We start from the raw sequence: 25,243 nt of genomic DNA on the forward strand, positions 1-25,243 counted from the left end.
AAAATGTTCCCCATCTTAAACCTCAACCACCTGTCCAGGCTCATTCCCAATATCAGGTTCCAGTACTGCCCCTTCCCTAGTTGAACTATCTACATAATGCGTCAAGAAGCCTTCCTGGATACACCTTACAAGCTCTTCCCCCATCCAAGCCCCCAGCACTAAGTGAGTTCCAGTCAATTTTGGGGAAGTTAAAATCCCCTACCACAAAAACCATGTTACTTTTGCACCTATGCAAAATCTCTCGACCTATCTGCTTTTCTATCTCTCGCTGGAAGTTGGGGGGCCTGTAACAAACCCCCAACATGGTGATTGCCCCCTTCCTGTTCCTGAGTTCTACCCAGGTTGCATCATTGTATGAGCCCTCTAAGGTGTCCTCCTGCAGTACAGCTATAATATTTTCCTTAACCAGTAATGCTACTCCCCCCCCCCCCCCCCCCCACCCCTTTTACATCCCCCTCTATCTCTCCTGAAGCATCTATACCTTCCAATGTTTCAGCTGCCAATCCTGCCCTTCCTTTAACCACGTTTCTGTGATATCCACAACATCATAGTTCCAAGTACTAATCAGGGTCCTAACCTAATCTGCCTAACCTGCCTTATACTTCTGGCATTTGTTATGGGTCAGGGTTTGAGAACCCCAAAGTGTATCATGGAGTTTACCTGACCCACAACTTTTAATAGATTGTGGTATGGGGAGCACACGGCCCACTCTACAAGTGTGGTACTTCAGAAAGGGAAAGGTTCTTTTTAAAGCAAAACAATGTTTATTCTATGAATTCAAGTTAACCTTTTTAAAACAAGCAGTGAACATCTTAGCAACCAGTAAATCAAATACACCCCCCAAAGAATACAACACTTAAGTAATCTGTATGCTGTTCTTTTAACACCCAGAAGACTTAACAAACCTTTAAACATAAGCACATCAGAGATTACAGTCACTACTGAAAACATTTATAATTCTTCTGAATTCACCAAATGATCAAGAGATAGTCCTTCATGGCAGAGAGCTCAACAGTACAGCTACTTTGGCTGACTTCAGCTGCAACACACTCTGAAACACGAAACCAAAAAGACAGAGACACACCCAAGTTTTTCTCAAAGTGAAACTAAAAAGCAGAACCAGAGCTCAGCTCCACCCACACTCTGACATCACTGCAGTAACATGAGCAGCTAACCATTTCTGAAAGCACATTCTCAAGACACATTGAAACTAATATATTTCAGACCACTGTGTTTGAGCAGACTCTATTTCCCCTTCAGTTATTACACCTTCTAAGTTAATGGTTTGGTTCCACACTTTCCATCCCTTCAGTTGCTGGGGAAAACAGATAAAGTCCTCGCCAAACATTAGAGATTGAAGATACCTAGTGATCAGGAGAAATTATTCACTTTGACCAATGCCGCTAATGGCCCTTGGCTCATTTGAATAGTCGTTCTACACCCAGAATTAAGCCCAACTCTCAACTGTAACACCAAAGGTTAAAAGACTGTTTTACGCATGTTTCAGTTACTTGAGAGGACACTGATGAGAGCAATTTAAGTATAAATTAACTTTACTTAAAAGGAAACATTGGATATCAACATGAGAAAGACAAACTTCTTGAGATTGAATGTTTGAGATTTGATACAACTTTAAACCTTTCTTGATGCGATAGGTTTACATACACTACAGAAGAATGCATTTCCATTTAACCTGTTAAAAGTAAAACTACAGAACCCTTCATACTGTTAAATCATTACGATGTTAAACTACTGAGCAGGTCACAGCTGTGAAGAGACGGAAGTATTGTTGATAGGAAGGTTACTGCACCCAACAAAGTGTGTGGTTATATTTGAATACTTGTGTCCAATAGTTCTGTTCTTTGTATAAAGCACAGGGTTGTCTTAATTTAACTAGTTTGATAAATGTAAGTTTTCATTCTGTTACAAGGTCACAATGGTAGTTAACCCATGAAAAATTAATAGAGCCGTGTTGATTCTAGAAGAAAATGTATTTCTAGGCCTGAGGGCATATTTTGGACAAAACCGATATCATCTCCCTTTCCCAGTTTCTTAACACTGCTATTTACAATCGTTTCTTAGTTACTGAAATATCAGTTGGACGTCCGTAACTCTGTACCAGATGAGTTACTTATATGCTGCAAATTATTCTGACATTTCCAGACCACCCTTTATTGTATTTTTACCTTTTTTGGGGGTATAATCATGATGAGATTTTTCACATTCAAATAACACTAGGAAAATGAACCATTTATTTTGGGATGGGGGGGGGGGGGGGGGGGGGGGGGGGCGGAGAAGTGAGGGAGTGTTTGACCCGAAGGCCTTCAAAGGGGGCAGAACAAAGGCTTAAGATAGGCGTGATTACGCAAATAAATCATAAACATCAGGTGACCATGAAGAAATGGAAAGATTTACAATGGGAGCAGCAATTAAATCTTTCAAAATCTGGTTTACTCTGCAATTGCAAAATTTGACTTCCTTGATCCACAGTAAATGGTTTGATGTAGAAGGGGAGGAATCATTCCAGGTTAGGTTTGAGCTATAAACTTCCAAATTTGGCTGCTGTGCTGCTGCCATCAGAGAATTGTGGCTGGCTCACTGTGCAACACCTATCTCCTTTGTGTGCGCAAACTCAGCATTTTACATTGAATGAAAACAAGTAAAAGTCAGATGAATAGATGTACTTAGTTTGAATCACCTGAATGTGCATGGAATGTGGCCTGCTCTGGTATAAATATATACCAGTGTGCTGTGAACGTTTACTGTGCTGCAAAATGTGGGTATTTTAATAGTTTTTTATGAGTGTTTAGGTTGTTACTTGCACTGATAGTATTTTGATATACTTGCACTGATTGCATATGTTAAATGCAGCAGTATCTGTTGTCGAGCTGTTATGAGTAGAAAAACTAACCTTTCAGGAGATTTCTGTAACATCATACAGCTTACTTTTGTCTTTGTTGTGACACTGCTCCCTTTGCAGTCCCCAGACTTCAGTCTCTCATTGCTTCAAAAGCAGACTTTAGTCAAGGCAGATTCTAAGCGTGTCAAAGGGCATGGCCCAGATGTCACCATCTAACATGGTTGGATTCTTTCCTGCATAATTGCAGCAACTTTATTGTGTTCTAAGAATGGGCCAGGGGCACTGTATTCACCCCAGCAGGCTAGCTCACTGGATTGTTGCAGGACATTTATACTGCAAGCTCACTAGGAATCGGACAGCAGAGAAACCAGCCACTTTTTGCTTGAGGTCAAAGCTTTAGCCTGGATTCCAGGCTAAAATTTTGCATGCCCTTCTTGGAAAAAGTCCATTTTGCATTAAGTAGTCAGAACTTTTTTAAAAAACAGCTGTAAATTTTCTGTGCAGGCACTGTTTTTTGCCTTGTCTAGCCAGCCCTTATCTGTTGCTTGGTCCCAGAGGGGACCTTTTTAGAACTGAGAGGTCTGGTTTTTCAGGGGTTTGCCTTCCTTTGTCTTTATCACCACAAAATCAAGGTTTGTGTGGGTGGAGTGACCCTTAGAAAAAAAACTCCTCATGCTTTTGACCCCAGACTTAACTTTTTTTTCCCTTACTGGTGGTGACCTGCTAGCCTTTTTAAGGACTTTTAAGATTTGCAAATATTTCTAACGGATGAGTGAATCACCTTTTGAAACAAAGCTATTTACAGCTTGTCATCGGTAATGAATGGTCTGCAAACATTTGCTGGCAATGATGCATTTGGCACGTAGTCTAAAATGCTTTGCTGACATGTTGGTGCCACTTTTTAAATGAACAATTAAGGTTACCAGCCCTCCAGCACGGTGGCGCAGTGGTAGCACTGCAGTCTCACAGCGCCGAGGTCCCAGGTTTGATCCCGGCTCTGGGTCACTGTCCGAGTGGAGTTTGCACATTCTCCCCGTGTTTGTGTAGGTTTCGCCCCCACAACCCAAAAGATGTGCAGGGTAGGTGGATTGGCCACGCTAAATTGTCCCTTAATTGGAAAAAATTAAATTTGTAAAAAAAAAAGAATTCCCTTCCCTGATTGACCACTGCAGTAAAATGTTTGTGGATATCTGATGATAGGGGCTTTACTGTGATGGATCCCAACCATATACACAGCATTAAAAGTCCTTTGGACAAGGTACTGGAGAACTGCGGCTGCTAATTGTGTCTTGTGTGGGTGCACTATTTTGAGGAAACTGGGTTAAAAGGGAAGGCCAACAAAATATGCAATTGATGATTCCAGCACACCATGGAAAAGCTAGATAGAATATGTTTAATTGCACAAGTCACTGGATGTGGAAAACTTTATGCTAACTATTGCACCATTTTTCTGTCCCGCTCTCCATGTCAGAACCTTGCTGAGATTGGGTTCTGTGGCTGACTGGCAGAAGGCAGAGAGTGGGGATAAAGGGATCTTTTTCAGGATGACAGCCGGTGACTAGTGGTGTACCTCAGGGGTTGGTGCTGGGACCACAATGTTTCACAATATACATTAATGACCTGGAGGAAGGAACTGAAGGCACAGTTGCTAAGTTTGCAAATGATACAAAGACCTGTAGAGGGGCAGGTAGTATTGAGGAAGCAAGCGGGCTTCAGAAGAACTTGGACAGGCTAGGAGAGTGGGCAAAAAAGTGGCAGATGCAATACAATGTGGAAAAGTGTGAGGTTATTGCACTTTGGAAGGAGAAATGGAGGCATAGACTATTTTCTAAATGGGAAGATGCTGAGGAAATCAGAAGCACAAAGGGACTTGGAATCCTTGTTCACGATTCTCTTAAAGTTAACATGCAGGTTCAGTCGGCAGTTAGGAAGCCAAATGCAATGCTGGCATTCATGTCGAGAGGGCTAGAATACAAGACCAGGGATGTATTTCTGAGGCTGTATAAGGCCCTGGTCAGACCCCATTTGGAGTATTGTAAGCAGCTTTGGGCCCCATATCTAAGGAAGGATGTGCTGGCCTTGGAAAGGGTCCAGAGGGGGTTCACATGAATGATCCCTGGAATGAAAAGCTTGTCGTATGAGGAACGGATGAGGACTCTGGGTCTGTACTCGTTGGAGTTAAGAAGGATGAGGGGGGATCTTATTGAAACTTACAGGATACTGCGTGGCCTGGATATAGTGGATGTGGAGAGGATGTTTCCACTTGTAGGAAAAACTAGAAGCAGAGGACACTATCTCAGACTAAAGGGACGATCGTTTAAAACTAAGATGAGGAGGAATTTCTTCAGCCAGAGGGTGGTGAATCTGTGGAACTCTGCCACAGAAGGCTGTGGAGGCCAAATCACTGAGTGTCTTTAAAACAGAGGTAGATAGGTTCTTAATTAATAAGGGGATCAGGGGTTATGGGGAGAAGGCAAGAGAATGGGGATGAGAAAAATGTCAGCCATGATTGAATGGCGGAGCAGACTCGATGGGCCGAGTGGCCTTATTCTGCTCCTATGTCTTTATGGTCTTATCACAGGGAAAAGGAAAATTGGAGTAGTTAACCTCTTTGGTGCTGATAGGGCATAGGCTGATAGGGCATAGGTACCGTGATGGTCATATGAATATTTAATATTTCCATTCTCGTTTGCATTGAAAGCAATATTGTGATTTTGGGGCCTAGATTTATTTTTAGAAAGAACCAAAGTGGGATAGTTAAAGTGGGATAGTTAATGTGATCTGATGATCTTGTGCGATCTGTTTAAGTTGGTTTGAAATGTTAGTGGTCCTGAGGGCTTCACTTACAGAACTGATGAGCAATTACATTTTACCCTGTTGCATGGATGCTGTAGATTGCATCTAAGTGTCTGAATTCATGCAGAAGATTGTGTCTAATGAACTGTGACATGCTTTAAAATATTAAAGACTCTTAAAAAATCCTTTGAGACTGTGTCTCATTAGTTGAGAGATTCGACAGACTCTGTGAAGTCTCGGGAGTGGGGAAGCAGGCAACTTCATTCTGCAATTCGAGAGCACATGTCCAATGTCAGATTACTCTGTGCAGTCTTGGTATTTATTCTCTGCTCTCGGAATCCACATATTTAGTTGTTTATTTAAATTTCAATACTACTTTTCAAATGAGTTATCTGTCCATTGGCCAATTGTTAAAATTAAAACAAGTGGGAATAAACTTTTACCTAATGTGGAATTCTGTAAGCCGTATTATGGTAATATACATTTAATGGTAATCAAGATCCTTACTTTGCTACTGGATTTAATTTTGACACTTCTTATTTTCATTGTATATATAAATGGGCAGCACGGTAGCACAGTGGTTAGCATGGCTGCTTCACAGCTCCAGGGTCTTAGATTCAATTCCGGCTTGGGTCACTCTGCGGAGTCTGCACGTTCTCCCCGTGTCTGCGTGGGTTTCATCCGGGTGCTCTGGTTTGCTCCCACGGTCTAAAGATGTGCAACTTGGGTGGATTGGCTATGCTAAGTTGCCCTTAGTGTCCAAAAAGGTTAGATGGGGTTACTGGGTTATGGGGATAGGGTGGAGGCGTGGGCTTAAGTAGGGTGCTCTTTCCAAGGGCCGGTGCAGACCAGATGGGCCGAATGGCCTCCTGCACTGTAAATTCTATGATTCTCTGAACATACTCCAGTGGTGAGATAACTGTATATGTTTGTGCACAATGCATTTACTGAGCATGTAGTTCTATGTTATGAGCGTCTTGCTGTAATATGGGATGATACTGTTTGTACATGATGGTAGTAAAGTGCTGTAACTACAGCTGTTGGAGAGATCAATAGGATCTTCAGTGATGACTTTATTCTGGGGTTTTGCACATTAATAGTGGGATGCTGAGTTCTGTGGAGATTTGTTGGCAGCATACCAGCTGGTTCAGGAATTGACTCTTTTAAAAACCCATAGCTTTAGGTTTGTGCTTCCCAAACCTCTCTTCCCCCCCCCCCCCCCCCCCCCCCCACTGTGACCTCATTTTGGGGTTTAGAAATTGCCATAACCCAGAGTGTGAGCCAGATTTTGGGAGGGGGGACGCAGCGAGTGGGGGTGCAGCTGTTTAAAACTGCAGAGCTTTTCATAGAGGGCACTTACTTTTCACTGGGGTAATTTGGAGCAGAAATCAGCCCTCAAAGGTCAGTCAGTGAGGTCACTGTGGCATCCATTTAAAAAAAAAAAACACTTGGATTGAAGTGGGCTTCTCCTTTTGTCTTTCTGAGAAGATAACTTTTGTCCACCTGATGAGAAGGCTGCTTTGTTTCTTTAATAGTTTTCTTGGCTTCTTAGTGGATACCGATTTACTTTCCTGTTGGCGCAGGAGGGGATGGTGCTGAACAAAATGGAACAAGATCAGGGTTGATGCTGCTCGGAGGTGGGGTGACTGGTTCCGTTGATTACTGCAGTGGAATGCAGTGATTGTAGATTCAGGGCAAAATTGAGACGGAAAATGCATGTTCCTGAGCTCATTGTAGTAACCACTGCTGGAAATGTGCTTGGATATCAAGTTGAAGACATGGGCGGGTTCATCTGTGATGCCCTTACAAGTTGAATAGCACAACACTGTGCTAGAGAGGCACGGTAGCACAGTGGTTAGCACTGTTGCTTCACACCGGCAGGGACCAGGGTTCGATTCCCAGCTTGGGTCACTGCCTGTATGGAGTCCGCACGTTCCCCCGTGTCTGTGTGGGTTTCCTCCGGGTGCTCCGGTTTTCTCCCACAAGTCCCAAAAGACGAGCTTGTTAGGTGAATTGGACATTCTGAGTTCTCCCTCAGTGTACCCGAACATGTGCTGGAATGTGGCACTAGGGGATTTTCACAGTAACTTCATTGCAGTGTTAATGTAAGCCTACTTGTGACACTAATAATGATTATTATTATGTTGAGGTTCCTATGTGGGAGAAATTTCTGCTTATGTAGGGGTACTGGCACTTGCAGAACTGTCGTAGTATGTGTTGCTGCCTTTAGAAAACTAAGGGCAAAGGAGGAATTATACCAGCACAGAACAGTTTAATAGTTTAAGACCAGTAATAAGCCCATTGTCCTGCATCTTTCACTGAAGTTGCCCACCCACAATTTCTCATTTCTCCTTTATCCTGCACTGATTGCTCAGCGAGTTCATATATTCACTGTGTGTGTTCCAGTGTCATTTCGCTTATTTGTAATGCGCCTTTAGTTAGTACAGATTGCACTAGTTACTTCCAATGTTATTATGTAACTATATGTTGGATCATTTGGAACTGTTGTAAGAAAGTCCAGTTCTTTTGAGGTTATAGTCTGCGGTTTTGAAGTAAAAGCAACAAGGAGACAGAGGATCATCTTTAGGATTTAACCGAAAGGTCACCTCCGTAATGGTGGAGACAATAATAGTGCAGCATTAACTCCATCGTCCTTTACTTAAGCCGGTGTGTTATCTTAAGGTAAAGATTTCCACTGTTACCACTGTTTGAACTTTTAACAAAGATGGCGTATAATAAATAATGGTCTCTAGTAGATCTCCTGATAAGTGGTGGCTCTCAAGTTTTATGGGGATTATTTGAACCCACTACAAGTGTTTAGCATCTAAGCCCTCCTAGAGGTTATCTGGTTACCAGAAACCATTAAAACAGCAAAAGCTGCACTTTTGTTTTAGATGATCCATTAACAGCAGCAGCCACAGCAGACGTATCGCTATGTAATGGGAGCTGTGCATGTCCAGGTTAAAGGAGAAAATCAACCATTTTCACACTCTTATTTACTTCAGCTGATTTTTATTGAAGTTTTCACTATTGCCATTTCTTTTATTGTGCTCCGAAATGATTGAAAGAGAATTTTTTTCTGACGACTTTAATTAAAACTAATTTGAAAACATTTCTATAGCTACTCTACTGACTTGCACTTTTCCACAGCAATATATTGCGGGTCTGGCAATTTTATGTCTGTTCATTGTTTAAACAATAATTTAAATATGCTATAATCACAGAATTTACAGCGCAGAAGGAGGCCATTCGGCCCATTGAGTCTGCACCGACCCTTGGAAAGAGCACCCTACTGAAGCCCACACTCTATCCCAGTAACCCCACGTAACCTTTTTGCACGCTATCAGGGCAATTTAGCATGGCCAATCCACCTAACCTGCACACGTTTGGACTGTGGGAGGAAGCTGGAGCACCCGGAGGAAACCCACGCAGACATGGGTAGAAAGTGCAAACTCCATGCAGACAGTCACCCGAGGCCGGGTTTGAACCCGGGTCCCTGGAGCTGTGAGGCAGCAGTGCTAACCAGTGTTCCACCGTGCCACCCCCACTTGTCATCCACTTCACATGCCAATAATTACTTTTCAATAATACATTATTTTACTTAAAAGCTAAGTAGAGGTGCTTTGCTATGTAGTGTGTAATTTGTCAGTATAATTATTTAATCGTTTCAGTAAGGAGAGTTTACACAGTCATGCACCCCCAGGTTTTCCCAACATTTGCTCCATTATGTCCTTTTGCGCCCGTATGTCAAGAGTCAGGAGGGTTGTCTGCCTCCAGACGCTGTGGATCAGCTGCCCATTGACACCTCCTCCAGTTCATTCCTCCTTGACTAAAATGGCTAGATTAAGACTGAATGCCAGGAATGAATCTGCTTACTCCCGCCCTGTGGAATTGTAATGGCCACCCTGTAATTTAAAACAAAATTACAATTGAAGACATTTTGCAGAGAAAAGAAGTTATGACAACCTGAAAAGTTTCAACATTAACTTTGTATCGTTAACCAATTAATCCTGCATTCATTATGACTGTGCTAATAAATGGCTCTGTATAATGAATAGAAATAAATTAATAGGACGGTGCAGTGGTTAGCACTGCTGTCTCACAGCGCCGAGGACCCGGGTTCAATCCCGTCCCCGGGTCACTGCCCATGTGGAGTTTGCACAATCTCCCCATGTCTGCGTGGGTCTCACCCCCACAACCCAAAAAGATGAGGTGAATTGACCACGTTAAATTTCCCCTTAATTGGAAAAAAAATAATTGGGTAATTAAAACGCAGCTTTCTCATTCAGTGGATTGTGATTTTTTTTTTTTTTTTTTTTTTTTTTTTTTGCTGACCCATACAGGTTGTGCTCTGGTTAGTTTATCTTAGAGTAGTAATGGGGGTGCTACAATTATCCTCGGTGCCTCTGGCTAAGGGAGGGGATATATCAGCGAGGTTCGTGCTCCTGATTGCTATCTAGTGACCTCTGCTGGAAAGCGCTTTGGCATGGATGTGCTCATGATCAAGTACCCTATTGACATTTATTTTTGCATCTCACTTTGCTGAGATGCCAGAAGGCTGCTGACACTGATGGAACTGTGCCCCAGTGAGAGTCACTGACTTGAGAAGAAAATGGGATAAAATTAGGTTGTTTGTGTGTGTGTTTTGGGGGGGGGGGGGGGGGGGGCATTGGGCAGAAAAGAGGGGAAATCTTTATTTATTGTTAAGCCAATTGGGAGTTATAAATTATTTTTGGCTTAAAGTTTTATAGGACAGCTGTATTTAAAATCCATAACAGTTGCTAATTAAGTAAACTTGAATTCATTAAGCAGCCTTGAAACTTGTTTGAGGGGACCATGTATTTCTGCTTTGTTCTGAGAACCGTACGATTATTGCTCGCTGTATTTCATTAACAGCTTGTTAATAAATTGATTCTTTACCCATTTTGAATTTTCTCTAAAGATAAAGTTATATTCAAACTGGATGTTGTGCAGGTTTGTTGTACAAATGCCCCAAGTATAGCATGGTCATCAAAATGTTAAATGCCAACGCTTTGCGATCTTGGATAAGAAAATCTTAAACTTTATAGAGCTGGAGGGTGATGGATTGGTTGCATTTGCAAAAAGAGGCCTCGTGTGTTAAGATGCATTGTGTAAACTATTGCTGTGAGCGGTATCTCCCTCTGAGGAAGGGCAATTCTGTGTTGACATTAGACCTCCACTTGTCTCCATTTAATGGAACAGTGACCGGTTCTGGATGACCACTCGGGAGGGCAGCAGACATTTTTAAGCCGTTTGACAGTATGATAAATGGTTAATGGGGCCATCCTCTGGTATTCAACAAGTCAGCAGGGGTCCCTTGTAGATAAGTTGTTTTGTTGGAAGATCCATGAGCTAGTTACTCTGCTTTTATTTTTTATTTATTTCATACTTGCAAGAACAATGTTTTATTTTGATACTGAGAACAACGGTCAAGTACACATGCTAAAGACAATTCCTTAGTTTATTTAAAGTGATTGCTTCTTACAGAAGAGTTTGACTTTTTAAAATGAATATTCAAGCTAGTTTTCTTCAGAAATCAGGCAACCCCTTTGAAAGTGTATTGTGTTTGAAAAGGAGTTATTTGCCGAAATGCCTAATGGCGTTTTTTCCAGGGGTTAACAGACTAGGGCCCAAAATTACACCTTAGCTGCTATAAATTCTCTGATGCTAAATCAGCAGTGATTGAGGAGATACTGGTGCCATGCGAATGCTCACTGATACCTGCCAGCTTAAAATGACAATGTGACTTGTGATTAGAATATTTATTATGTATATAGTGCTTATGCACAAACCTTTTTTAAAAGTATTTAGACGGACTGCTCAGCAGAATAAAGCAATCTCACTAAATTGGCACTTACGAATTCAAATAATTTTAAGGATGTGCCATTGTGTCACACGATTATGTTTGTTGAAAGCAAGTGGCAACTGCTGTGTATAATAAATAGTGCAGCGAATGTGACTGAATTTCAGAAAAGTAGGCATTTGAAGGTTGGTAATGATTTTATACAAACCACCGGTACAGCATCATACTGTGTAGTATTTTAGACAATGCACTACAAATTTGTTGAGAGAATAGCTTAAATTGGCTTGGGTTGGACAATTGAAACTAGGGACTTTCTGACTTGGAAGGAGGAAAGCACAGGACAGATTTTATGAATTGGATAAATTGAACACTAATATGTTTGAAGTCGCAAACCCTACACTGCAGCATAGAGGGAGATTTAAGCATAGATTGGTTTGAGGGGGAGAGATGATGTTGGAAAACTGATAGGCTGAGATAATTGACAAATATCCAAGATTGTTGGCTATGTGCAATGGGTCTTATATATTCCTGTGTTCTTCAATTGAAACATTCCAAAAGGATGGCGGTATTCTGTGTTCGAGAATGCTGGGTTTATAAAGGAGGTCTGTCCTATTTCTAATTTAAAAAGAATCAAAAAACATAAACGAATGGACAAATTGAATTCTAATTGTGCCAACATTTAGTACAGGTACAGTACCTCTAAGCCAGCTATCTGAAAGTCACTATGGAAAAAATGTTTTTTTTTAAGCAGGCCATGCGAGAATTTTAAGTGTTATTAAATGAATGGGATCAGCTTGTTGGGGAGTTGCTGCACCACAGCGATGGTGTGCCAAGTACTTATCCACTTCATGCGCCTATCATTTCCCATGCTCGAGTGGTCGGAGCAACCCTTGACCCCACCCAACCCTGAAAGTTTCAGGGAGATGCCCTTCTCTGTACAACTTCCATCCCGAGTGTTTCTCTAGTACTTTGAAATGGACAGTTTTAAAGTTTGTCAGCATGCCAAAGCACTATCCAGCTTCAGTGTGGCTGCCTTACTCTTAGATTTGATAGCTGCTATCTTTATCTAATTGCATGACCGGTACTGTGAAATTTATTGGACCTTTCTCCTGCCCCCCCACAAATAAAACCAGCAAGATCCAAAATCTGGCACGGACTCGATCGTGTGGTTGCTTGTTTAGAGGCAATCGACCTGTAGAAAGAACCTAAAGGCAGAACGGACAAGCAATACTGTTTGGGATTCGATATCCTCCACCTTAGGCAGTCTTGTCAGGATCAAGGACGACTTGCTTTCATTCTGGTTGGATGGCTGATCGGTCCAATCAATTCATGATCTGCGGACTCTGTCACATAGGAGACATGTGGAGCTTGAAGGATTAGGTAGATGGGTTGTTTGGAGATTTGTATGCTTTCTCCAATGCTTCCACTTTACAGTTGCACATTCCCAACAAAGCCCCATGATGTTTTCTTGCTAAATGAGCCTTTGCCATTTTGCTCGGTTATAAGCCTGATCTCCCGTGAGTCAGTGGGGATCTTTGACCTCTTCAGGGCTGCTTTGAGGATGTCTCTTAAAAAGTCTCCGCTACCCTCCTGGGAATCTCACTTCGGAGTAGAGCAGTTGCTTTGGGGGTTTAGTGTCAGGCATACGAAAAACATCCGTCCTGCCCAGCGGGAATGATTAGCACATTAATGCTGGGCAAGTTGGCTTGGAAGAGGATGCTGGTGTTGGACCACCATTCTTCCCGTCATATTTTGAAGATCTTGGTTTTCCGATGTTTCATGAGAAGCCCATTTTCTCAAATGTTTCGGAGGAGGAAGCAAATCCTCTGCATCCTGACATTCTGTGATACATTCAGCATGATAGAGTATTCTGAATACGAGATATAGTTGAGAGCAGAGTTTGACTCTCAAAAATTGAGGTAGCACATGTTAAATATGGAAGGACACTAAATTTCAGGATCATTGAGTTTGTAACTTTGCTTATAATTTTGATGTTTTTCTCCCTGTTCTCGTCCTTGTTTAGATAATTACAAATGCTACAATATATGGAATAATTTATTTTCACATTATACTTTAACACACTGCTGTATACATCCCAGATTAAACTTGTATATGAATTACGAAAACTTATTCTGCAGGCTAAATGGTACTGAGCAACAGTCATTATTTTAATCCATGGCAACAGAACAAAGCTTCTAAGCTAGGAGATGTGTGGCGATGCAAATATTAGTGACCAGAAAAAGGGGTGTACACAAGTCTTTTAACAGAGTGCTTTTCAAACTTTAGATCCTCGAAGAAAGTATCATATGCGTTTGCTGGCGTACAATTATATGGGTGAAGGCTACCAGGCAGACCAAACTGTAAGCACCCCAGGATGTGTGTGTAAGTGGCTCATTTTTAACTCTCCGTTTAAAATTGTGCAGAGTATTTAGCATTGAAGGAATGATCTCCAGAAAAATCCAGTCACTTTTTAAACCTGGAAAGCTTTATATTTGACACATTGATTCTGTTTACCACTCTTCCTACTTCCATCGGGCAGGAGATACAAAAGTCTGAGAACACGCACTAACCGATTCAAAATCAGCTTCTTCCCCACTGTTACCAGACTCCTTAATGACCCTCTTATGGACTGATCTGATCTCTTCACACATCTTCACCCGATGCCTGTGTCTATGTATTTAGATTGTGTATTTTATGTTTGCCCTATTATGTATTTTCTTTTCATGTATGGAACGATCTGTTTGAGCTGCATGCAGAACAATACTTTTCACTGTACCTTGGTACACGTGACAAACCAATCCAATATTTAAGGCAATCTTGCCAGAATGGACATTGTCCCCATCCCCAAATCCTCAATTCATACAACTATGTGTTAAATGAGAGCTCTTGTCACCAATGCCATATGTAAACAAGGACATCCTGTTAGGCACAACTAAAGTAGCCAGTTAGATATTTAAGGAGCTCCCATCAATCACTTCTGATTTATAGGAACTTGTTTTGTTTTGCGTTTTACAACTAAGATTTTAATATTGGCGCGGCAAAAACTGCAGAAAATAACATTTGTTATGTGGAAGAAAATAGATTTGGGGCGGGATTTTCTGGCCTTTCTCACCGGCGGGACTTTCCAGTCCCACCAAAGTTGACCTCCCCCATCAGCGGGATGGGTGAACCATGCAAATTGCCATTGACTTGAAGGTCCTGCCACTGGCCAATGACTTGCTGCCTTTGCCACGGGAAAATCACTGCGGGGGTGGGGCAGAAAATCCCAGCCTTCAGCATAGGAAATAGGAGCATAAGTAGGCAATCCAGCTCTTCGCGCCTGCTCCACCATTCAGTCAGACCATGGCTGATCTCTTCCTGGCCTCAAATCCACCTCCCTGCCTGTTCCCCATATCCCTTTAACCCATTTTTAAAATCAGAAATATATCTGTATCTCCTCATTGAAATCATTTAATGATTCAGACTATGGGGCAGCGAGTTCCAGAAATTCACCACCCTCTGCGAGAATTAGTCCCATCTCATCTCAGTTTTAAATCTACTGCCTCTCAACCTATATCTGCGACCTCGCGTTCTAGATGGAGAACATTTGGTCTATGTCTACTTTATCAATCCCTTTCAGTATTTTATATACCTCAATCAGATCCTCTCTCATTGTTCTAAACTCCAGCGAGTATAAGCCCAAACTGTTCAATCTCTTATGTCAACTCTTTCATCCCCAGGATCAATCTGATGAACCTCCTCTCAACTGCCTCCAATGCCAGCACATCCTTCTTCAAATAAGGAGACACCAAAACTGGACACAATACTCCAGATGTGGTCTCACCAACACCCTATACAATTGCAACAACACTTCTGCTTTTATGTTCCAGTCTTTGTACAATTAATGCTAAAATTCCATTTGTCTTTTTAATTACATACTGCACCTGCATACCGACTTTCTACGATTCATGAACAAAGATCCCACTGCCCAGATGCATTTTGAACCTGCTTTCCATTTAGATCATTTGCCTTTCTATTTTTTTCAGCCAAAATGGATAACTCACACTTATCCACATTAAACTCTATCTGCCAAATTTTGGCCCATTCTATTAGCCTATCTATATCCATCTGTAAAATCTTTATCTTCTCTTCACTGCCTGCTTTTCCATCTATTTTAGTATCATCCGCAGATTTTGCTGTATTCTGCTCAGTCCCTACTTGCAGATAATTTATATAGATTGTAAACAGTTGAGGTCTGAGGACTGACCCCTGCGGCACCCCACTAGTTACAGTTCTCCAGCCAGAGAAGGACCCATTTATCCCAACCCTCTGCTTTCTGTTAGCCAGCCAATCCTCAAGCTGTTGAGAAGTGTAACTTGTTACAAAATTCCAAATCCAAATTGTCAGCAACTGCGCAGTACACTGAGGAATAAGTAAATTGGAAACTATTTTTACCAGAGTTTAAACCATTTCATCATTTGCCTTTTGAATGGCTCACAATTTAAAGAATGCTTTTACTGTTCGGTAGGCTGACAACATCTTCAGAATGTTCCTAAATTTGTTTCCTCTTTTTGATCACCCTAAAGCTTCCCTTAAACATGTTGATTTTGCTACAGAACTTGATAGTATGCCCTTATCGTTCAACATGTTTGGAAAACTGGATATTTTGATCAAGGTGCATTTGTGATTCCAATTCAAATAATCACCATGAATGCTGTGAAGATCGTGCTGAATTTATGTTGACCATTTCTCAGGTGTTTGATAGCCTCTTGTCCCTTGAGCACAGAACCTACTTGCAGCTGTTCTCCGTAGAAACTGTTATTCCTTTTTCAAATTGATAAATACTTGTGGAAAACGCACATTTTTCCTGGCCCCACGTGGGGGCTTAAATGAACATTCGAACCACATTTCTGATTTAATGACAAACTGCAAGTATTTGAATGTGTTTTTAGAGCCCAAAACAGATCAATAAACTATTTTTTTTTCTTTGGTAGCTGTTCGGGATCGCATGGTGCCTCCTCCACCCCCACCTCATCACTTATACGCAAAAGCCAACAGTTCATCTTCCATCTCCTTACAATGGGGGAAACCAGTCTTTACTGCTGCAGTAATGATCAACTATACTGTCCGCTGTAATCCTGTGGGGCTGCAGAATGCTTCTCTCGTCATGTACCTTCAGACGTAAGTCAATACCTCTGTTTGCGAATCTATGTCGCAAGGTGATCCACTTGTTTTTGTAGCAGTTTATGGTTTGGGGTTACCAACTGTACAGTGGAATTGCATAATCTATCGTGAAAAAAAGAACATTTTGCTGGAAATTCTCAGCAGACCTTGCAGCTTCTGGGGAGAAGAGCAATGGTTAATATTTCAGATCAGCGACCTGATCGATGGACTTTCTTCAGAACTCGATTCTGATGCAAGGTCATTGATCTCAAATGTTAACTTTCTCGCCCTCTTCCCCCAGTTGCTGCCTGACCTGTTGAGTATTTCTATAATTTTTCGGTTTTGTTTCAGATTTCCAACATCTGTGGTATTTTGATAGCGCTATGTTACTGTGTTCTTGCACAGGTACATCTGAACTCTGTTGATGTGACTGACTTAAAGAAATTCTATTGCTGGGCGGCATGGTGGCACAGTGGTTAGCACTACTGCCTCACGCCGCTGAGGACCCAGGATCGTTTCCGGCCCAAGTCCCTGTCCGTGTGGAGTTTCCACATTCTCCCCGTATCTGTGTGGGTCTCAGCCCTACAACCCAAGGATGTGCAGGTTAGGTGGATTGGCCATACTAAATTTACCCGTCATTGGAAAACATTGATTGGGTACTCTAAATTTATTTTTAAAAATAAATGTTATTGCTTATAGAGATTGTCTCAAATACCAATTTTTTTTAAATTGAAGCATTGTATTTAATTCAGACATTTTAAGCCTTGAGAGGTTGGGAAATCTGCTGAATATGAACAACATGCTTTGAGTCTAGATGAATCTGTTTGGGAGAGCCTTTTAAGATTTACACTAATGTCTCTCATTGGGGTACAACATACATTATTTCAATGAACACCTTTAGGCTTTGCAAGTATGTTCATTTGCTTTGCCTTGCATTTGTCTATGTCTGCCCAAGGTGATTCTAGATGGGTGCTGTTCAGTATCAATCTCCAATCTAATCGCACAGTAAACAAGAATGCCAGATAGGAAGAATTCTAGTCCCCACACTGCTCTCCTTTGTTGTCTAGCAATTTGGAAGAGATTATTGGGTCCCTCTGGCATGACACCAGTTATTTACACTTTGAAAGTATGAAAGCTTCAGCCAGGGTGAATGGGGCTTTTAACGTAGTAGAACGATTATAGACCAGCACCATAAACTTTCACTTATGCATTTCTTTAAGATATGGTGCTAAACGAGCTTGCCTTTTCCTTCTTTGTCTGTCTTTCTCTCTCTCGCTGTCGCTGTCTCTGTGCACCTCTCGCTCTCAAAATTGTCAAACATTGTCAAAACTGACAAAAAGATACATGGAAGCAAAAATTAATATTTGGCTGTTTTGAATCCTCAAACTCTCATCTCTGGCAATTTATAAAGGGTGCTTATGAGGTGCAAAAACTTTATTTAATCTTTTGAAGCACTATTTTAGTCTGATGTATATGGAGAAACAAATATCACATTGTCATGTACTCAGTGCTTTGAAGGAGGCTATTGCTAAAAGCAATGTGTTTTTAACAATTGTTAACACAAGTCAGGCTACATCACTGACCGGTTGGGATTGTGGGATCTGGTGCCATCCCCCTGCCTTTTCTCTGTACCCCTGCTCGTTGTTTCTATTCAAATAATCATCGAATGTCCTCTTGAATGCCTCAATTGAACGTGCCTCCACCACACCCCCAGACCAGAGCCACCAGCTGGTGAAAACACTTTCTCTCACATCACATTTGCTTATTTTGCAAATCACTTTACATCTGTAGCCTCTCATTCTAGAGCCTTTGACAAGCAGGAACAGTTTCTCCCCATCTACTCTGTCCAACCCCTTCATGATTTTGAACATCTCTATCAAATCTCCTCTTAAGCTGCCTTCTGTCCAAGGAAAACAGTCCCAACCTCTCCATCTATCTTAGCTTAGTTTCTCATCCCTGGAACCATTCTTGTAAACCTCTTCTGCATTCTCTTCAATGCGTTTACACGCACATTATAGTGTGGCACCCCGAACTCTACACAATTTTCCAGCTGAGGTCCGACTAGGATCTTGTACATGTTCAACAGAACTGCCTTGCTCCTCTTCTCTATGCCCCTATTAATAAAAAAAAACGTAACGTCGCCATCATCCCAGATGCCCATCGCCTGCTTTCTCCTTTTGAAGGGGAGCGCTGACTGGTGATGATTTGACCTGAGGATCATCACACCTCTGGCAAGGTTGAGAAGGTGGGCTTTCAAGCCCAGAATACTATGCACTTTATTAACTGCTCTCTCCACCTGTCCTCCACCTTTAATGGCTTATGCACCCAAGTCCTTCTGCTCCTGCACTCCCTTAAGAATTTTACCCCTTACTTTTTATTGTTTCTCCGTATTCTTCCTACCAACATACATCACCTCACATTTCTCTGAATTGAACTACATCTGCTACCTGTCTATGTCTTTTTGAAGTTCTACATTGTCCTCTTCACAATTTACAATACTTCCAAGTTTTGTGTAATCTGCAAATTTTGAAATCGTCCCCTGCAGACAAAGATTTAGATCATTAATATACATCAGGAATGGTAATATATTTCCAAATCAGGATGGTGAGTGGCTTGGAGGGGAACCTCCAGGTGCTAGTGTTCCCATGTGCCAGCTGCCTTTGTTGTTCTTGATGGTAGTGGTCATGTGTTTGGAAGGTTATGACTAAGAAGCCTTGGGGAGTACCTGCAGTGCATCTTGTCGATGGTACACATAGCTGCCATCGTGGATCAGTGGTGGAGTGAGTGAATGTTTGTGGATGGTGTGCCAATTAAGTGGGCTGATTTGTCCTAGATGCTGTTGAGCTTCTTGAGTGTTGTTGTAGCTGCATTCATCCAGGTAAGTGAGAATATTCCATCACACTCCTGACTTATGCCTTGTAGATGGTGGGTAAGCTTTGGGGTGAGTTCCTCAATGCAGGATTCCTAGCCTCTGACCTGCTCTTGTAGCCATATTAGTGATTTGGCTGGTCCAGTTCTGGACCCCAGCTTGTTGACAGTGGGGGATTCAGCAATGGTAATTCTATTGAATGTCATGGGCCAATGGTTGGATCTCACTTGTTGTAGACGGTCATTGCCTAGCACTTGTGTGGCATGAATGTTACTTGCCACTTACCAGCTCAAGCCTGGATATCACCCATGTGGACTGCTTCAGTATCTGTGGACTCACGAATGGTGCTGAACATTGTGCAATGATCAGCGAACATCCCAACTTCTGACCTTATGATGGAAGGAAGGTCATTGATGAAGTAGCTGAAGATGCTTGGGCTTAGGTCACTGTCGTTTGGGGCTCTGCATATTTTGGTTCATCTAGCATCAGGAGAATTAGAATTAAAATTAGAATTTACAGTGCAGAAGGAGGCCATTCGGCCCATCGAGTCTGCACTGGCTCTTGGAAAGAGCACCCTACCCAAGGTCCACACCTCCACCCTATCCCCATAACCCAGTAACCCCACCTAATCCCCATAACCCAGTAACCCCGCCCAACACTAAGGGCATTTTGGACACTATGGGAAATTTAGCATGGCCAATCCACCTAACCCGCACACCTTTGGAGAGGTGGTGGTGTTGTGATATTGTCATTGGACTAGTAATCCAGAGACCCGGGGTAACACTCTTCATATCCCACTATGCCAGATGGTAACATTTGAATTAAATAAAAAAATATTTGGAATTAAATTCTAATGATGATCATGAAACCATTGTCGATTGTCTAAAAACCCATCTGGTTCACTAATGTTCTTTAGGGCGGTAAATCTGCTGTCCTTACTGGTCTGGCCTACATGTGATTCCTACCCACAGCAATGTGGTTGACTCTTAATTGCCCCCTGAAATGGCCTAACAAGCCGCTCAGTTCAAGGGCAGTTAGGGATGGCCAATAAATGCTGGCCCAGCCAAATACGCACATCCCATGAAAGAATATTTTTATTTGAATTGTTGAATGATTAATAAAGATATTTATGTGTAGTTTATGTTAAATATATCCATAAAACCTCACATTACACTGAATTCAGACACTTGTAAGCTGATTTTAAGAAGTTTAATTACATTACAAATTGCTTGGTGTTCATAAGTATAATCAGAAAATAAATAACAAAAGGCCTTTCTGGATTCTAGTGTATTAATAGCTCTCTGTTTTCTTTTAATTTAAATAGGTCTGAAACACACATGCTTGTTCATGGCTTAGAACCTTTCACCAAGTATGAGTTCGCTGTGCGTCTTCATGCAGACCAGCTCTCCAGCCCCTGGAGCCCTGTGGTTTATCAGCTTACATTGCCAGAAGGTAAGAACAGTGTCAAACTCCCTAGTCCTCTACAAACTTAAAAAAGTCAATGGCACGTTACTTAAAAACTATTTGCTACCTAAAAACTATTTGCTACCTTGCTTTATGCTGTTTTTGGTTTGTACATAGTGCAACGGGTGATGTTCTGAGAAATTAATAAAGCATTAGATCGCCTGTAGCAACGATAAATTATCTGGAAATTTTCTGAAAAAAAGCATTGCATCAAATTATCAACTAATTTTCCAACAATATAACCCCATCCAAAAAAAATTTTTGCCAGCCAATCTTCACAGCAAATGAAACCAAAGCTGTGTCAGACTGTTCATCAACTTGGTATCTGCGCATCAATCCATACACCATGTTCTATTGTTAACATTCCAACATAATTTCTTGTGATATCGAATGTCGTCAATGTTAGGAGTTTTTTCAGCACAGAAAGATGTCCATTGTGTCTGCACCATCCACCAAGCACCTATCTACTCTAATCCATTTTCCAGCACTTAGGTCTGTAGCCTTATACGCTATGGCATTCCAAATGCTTAGCTAAATACTACTTAAATGTTTTGAGGGTTCCAGCTTCTATCATCTTTTGAGGCCGTAAATTTCAGATTCCAACTACCCACTGGATGAAAAAGTTTTTCCTCATCCCCTGTAAACCTTGTGCCCCTTTCCTTAAATCTATGCTCCCTGGTTATTGATCCCTCCGTGAAGGGAAAAGATTCCTTCCTGTCCACCATCTCATATGTCCTTCATAATTTTATAAACGTCACTCAGGTCTCCCCCACTCCGCTTTCTCTGCTCCAGGGAAAACAACCCCAGCCTATCCAGACTCCCTTTTATAGCTGAAACGCTCGGAGTCCTAGCAACATCCTGGTGAATCTCCTCTGCACCCTCACCAGTGCAATCATTCTCCTCTACACTCTCACTAGTGCAATCACTTCCTTCTTACAATATAGCAACCAGAACTACACACAGTACTCCAGCTGTGACGTAACCAGTGTTTCATCCAGCTCCATCATAAGCTCCCTGCACTTATATTCTATGTCTCGGCTAACAAAGGCAAGTATCCCATGTATCTTCACCACTTTGTCTCCCTGTCCTGCTGTCTTCAGCGATCTATGGACATGCACACCAAGGTCCCTCTGATCCTCTGTACATCCCAGGGTCTGACCATTCATTGTATATTCCCTTGCTTTGTTAGTCCTCCCAAAATGCATTACTCCAGACTTTTCATTACCCCACAAGTTCCACTTGCCACTGTTCCGCCCATCGAACCAGCCGGTCTATATCATCCTGTAATCGAAGGCTTTACTCCTCACTTTTTACCACGCCATCAATTTCTGTGCCACCTGTGAACTTACTGACCATGCCGACTACATTCGCCTCCAGATCATTTAATGTACACGACAAACAGGAAGGGACCCAGCACAATCCCTGTGGAACACCACTGGTCATAGGCTTCCAGTCACAAAAACAATTTTCGACCACGCTCTCTGCCTTCTGCCACCTAGCCAATTTTGGATCCAAATTGCCAAATTGCCCTGGACCCCATGGGTTCTTACCTTCTTGACCATTCTCCCACGTTCTGTAGGAACAACCTTTTAATAAATATTTTGTGCTGCATTTGATGACCGAATGGAAGTGATAGGGTTGGTTATTTTTTGAGGCGATGAGAAAAATAATTGACGAGGGAAGGGCTGGGGATGTTGTCTACGTGGACTTTAGTAAAGCATTTGATAAGGTCCCTCATGACAGGCTCGTGCAAAAGATTAAATTACATGGGGTCAGGAGTGAACTAGCTGGATGAATTCAGAACTGGCTTGGCATAGAAGACAGAGGGTAGCAGTGGAAGGGTGTTTTTCTGAATGGAGGTCTGTAACTAGTGGTGTTCCGCAGGGATCAGTACTGGGACCTCTGCTCTTTGTAATATATATAAATGACTTGGAAGAAAATGTAGTGGGTCTGATTAACATGTTTGTGGATGATACTAAGATTGCAGGAGTTGCGGATAGTGATGAAGATTGTCAGCGAAATCAACAGGATATAGATAGGCTGCAAAATTGGGCAGGGAAGTGGCAGATGGAATTTATCATAGATTGTCATAGAATTTACAGTGCAAAAGTAGGCCATTCGGCCCATCGAGTCTGCACCGGCTCTTGGAAAGAGCACCCTACCCAAGGTCAACACCTCAACCCTATCCCCATAACCCAGTAACCCCACCCAACACTAAGGGCAATTTTGGACACTAAGGGCAATTTATCATGACCAATCCACCTAACCTGCACATCTTTAGACTGTGGGAGGAAACCGGAGCACCCGGAGGAAATCCACGCACACACACGGAGGATGTGCAGACTCCGCACAGACAGTGACCCAAGCCGGAATCGACCCTGGAGCTGTGAAGCAATTGTGCTATCCATAATGCTACCGTGACTGGGCAGACAACCCAGACAAATGCACGGTGATGCATTTTGGTAGATCCAATTCAGGTGGGAGCTATAAAATAAATGGCAGAACCATCAAGAGCAGAGAGATACAGAGAGATCTGGGTGTGCAGGTCCACAGATCTTTAAAAGTGGCAGCACAGGTGGAAATGGTGGTAAAGAAAGCATATGGCATGCATGCCTTCATAGGACGGGGTATCGAGTATAAAAGCTCGAAAATTATGTTACAGTTATATAGAACGTTGGTTAGGCCACATTTGGAATACTGTGTCCAATTCTGGTCACCGCACTACCAGAAGGATGTGGAGGCTTTGGAGAGAGTTCAGAAAAGGTTTTCCAGGGTGTTTCCTGGTATGGGAGGGTATTAGCTCTGAGGCGAGATTGAATAAACTGAGATTGTTCTCCCTAGAGAGACTGAGGCTGAGGGGGCGACCTGATAGAAGTTTATAAAATTATTTGGGGTATAGGGTGAACAGTTCGAGGCTTTTTCCCAGGGGAGAAATGACAATTACAAGGGGACACAAGTTTAAGGTGAGGGGGGAAGGTTCAGTGGAGATGTGCGGGGCAAGTTTTTTTTTACACAGGGTGGTGGTGGCCTCGAATGCACTGCCAAGTGAGGTGGTTGAGGCAGATACATTAACGAACTTTAAAACTTATCTGGATAGACACATGAACAGACGGGGTATAGAAGGATACAGGTTGTTGGTCCAGATAGAACACGTGATCGGCGCAGGCGTGGAGGGCCAAAGGGCCTATCTCCGTGCTGTATTGTTCTTTGTTATTGTGTTTCATAATAGTGCATTGCTGTAATTAATCGTTCGCAATGGTTAACATGAAAAAAACTGTATTATTATACTGTCTGTATTTTATGCAAGTCCTTGAGCTGGGTGGCAATGTGTGTTAGATGCTGGCCTTTCACATTAAGGGGAATGGTTAAATGTAGTCTAAACAAGGATAAATGTATCCTGATTTAAGTACAAAATTATATTGGGCTAACGATGACATGGGCCTGCTGCACAAAACATACCCAGATTTAGAGAAAATTGGCAAACCTTAACTTGGAACACAGGATGGCTGGCATTGGACCATAAGATCATAAGACATAGGAGCGGAAGTAAGGCCATTCGGCCCATCGAGTCCACTCCACCATTCAATCATGGCTGATTTCAACTCCATTTACCCGCTCTCTCTCCATAGCCCTTAATTCCTCGAGAAATCAAGAATTTATCAACTTCTGTCTTAAAGACACTCAACGTCCCGGCCTCCACCGCCCTCTGTGGCAATGAATTCCACAGACCCACCACTCTCTGGCTGAAGAAATTTCTCCTCATCTCTGTTCTAAAGTGACTCCCTTTTATTCTAAGGCTGTGCCCCCGGGTCCTAGTGTCCCCTGCTAATGGAAACAACTTCCCTACGTCCACCCTGTCTAAGCCATTCATTATCTTGTAAGTTTCAATTAGATCTCCCCTCAACCTCCAAAACGCCAATGAATATAATCCCAGGATCCTCAGACGTTCATCGTATGTTAGGCCTACCATTCCTGGGATCATCCGTGTGAATCTCCGCTGGACACGCTCCAGTGCCAGTATGTCCTTCCTGAGTGTGGGGCCCAAAATTGCTCACAGTATTCTAAATGGGGCCTAACTAGTGCTTTATAAAGCTTCAGAAGTACATCCCTGCTTTTATATTCCAAGCCTCTTGAGATAAATGACAACATTGCATTTGCTTTCTTAATTACGGACTCAACCTGCAAGTTTACCTTTAGAGAATCCTGGACTAGGACTCCCAAGTCCCTTTGCACTTCAGCATTATGAATTTTGTCACCGTTTAGAAAATAGTCCATGCCTCTATTCTTT

The 25,243-nt window shown here is 42.2% G+C and overlaps 1 protein-coding gene across 2 annotated transcripts in view; it reads left to right on the forward strand.

Annotated features, from left to right (window-relative positions):
* Positions 1-25,243, forward strand: part of LOC140387534 (protogenin-like) — a 189,615-nt gene that overhangs the window by 144,915 nt on the left and 19,457 nt on the right. For both annotated transcript variants that reach the window (XM_072470756.1, XM_072470757.1), the window contains exons 12-14: positions 13,767-13,862; positions 16,454-16,640; positions 20,816-20,943. In XM_072470756.1, coding sequence (XP_072326857.1) covers positions 13,767-13,862; positions 16,454-16,640; positions 20,816-20,943 — 411 coding nt within the window. The remainder of the gene's footprint in view (positions 1-13,766; positions 13,863-16,453; positions 16,641-20,815; positions 20,944-25,243) is intronic.

This window comes from Scyliorhinus torazame, chromosome 12 (assembly GCF_047496885.1).
Source record: "Scyliorhinus torazame isolate Kashiwa2021f chromosome 12, sScyTor2.1, whole genome shotgun sequence".
Lineage (NCBI taxonomy): Eukaryota > Metazoa > Chordata > Chondrichthyes > Carcharhiniformes > Scyliorhinidae > Scyliorhinus > Scyliorhinus torazame.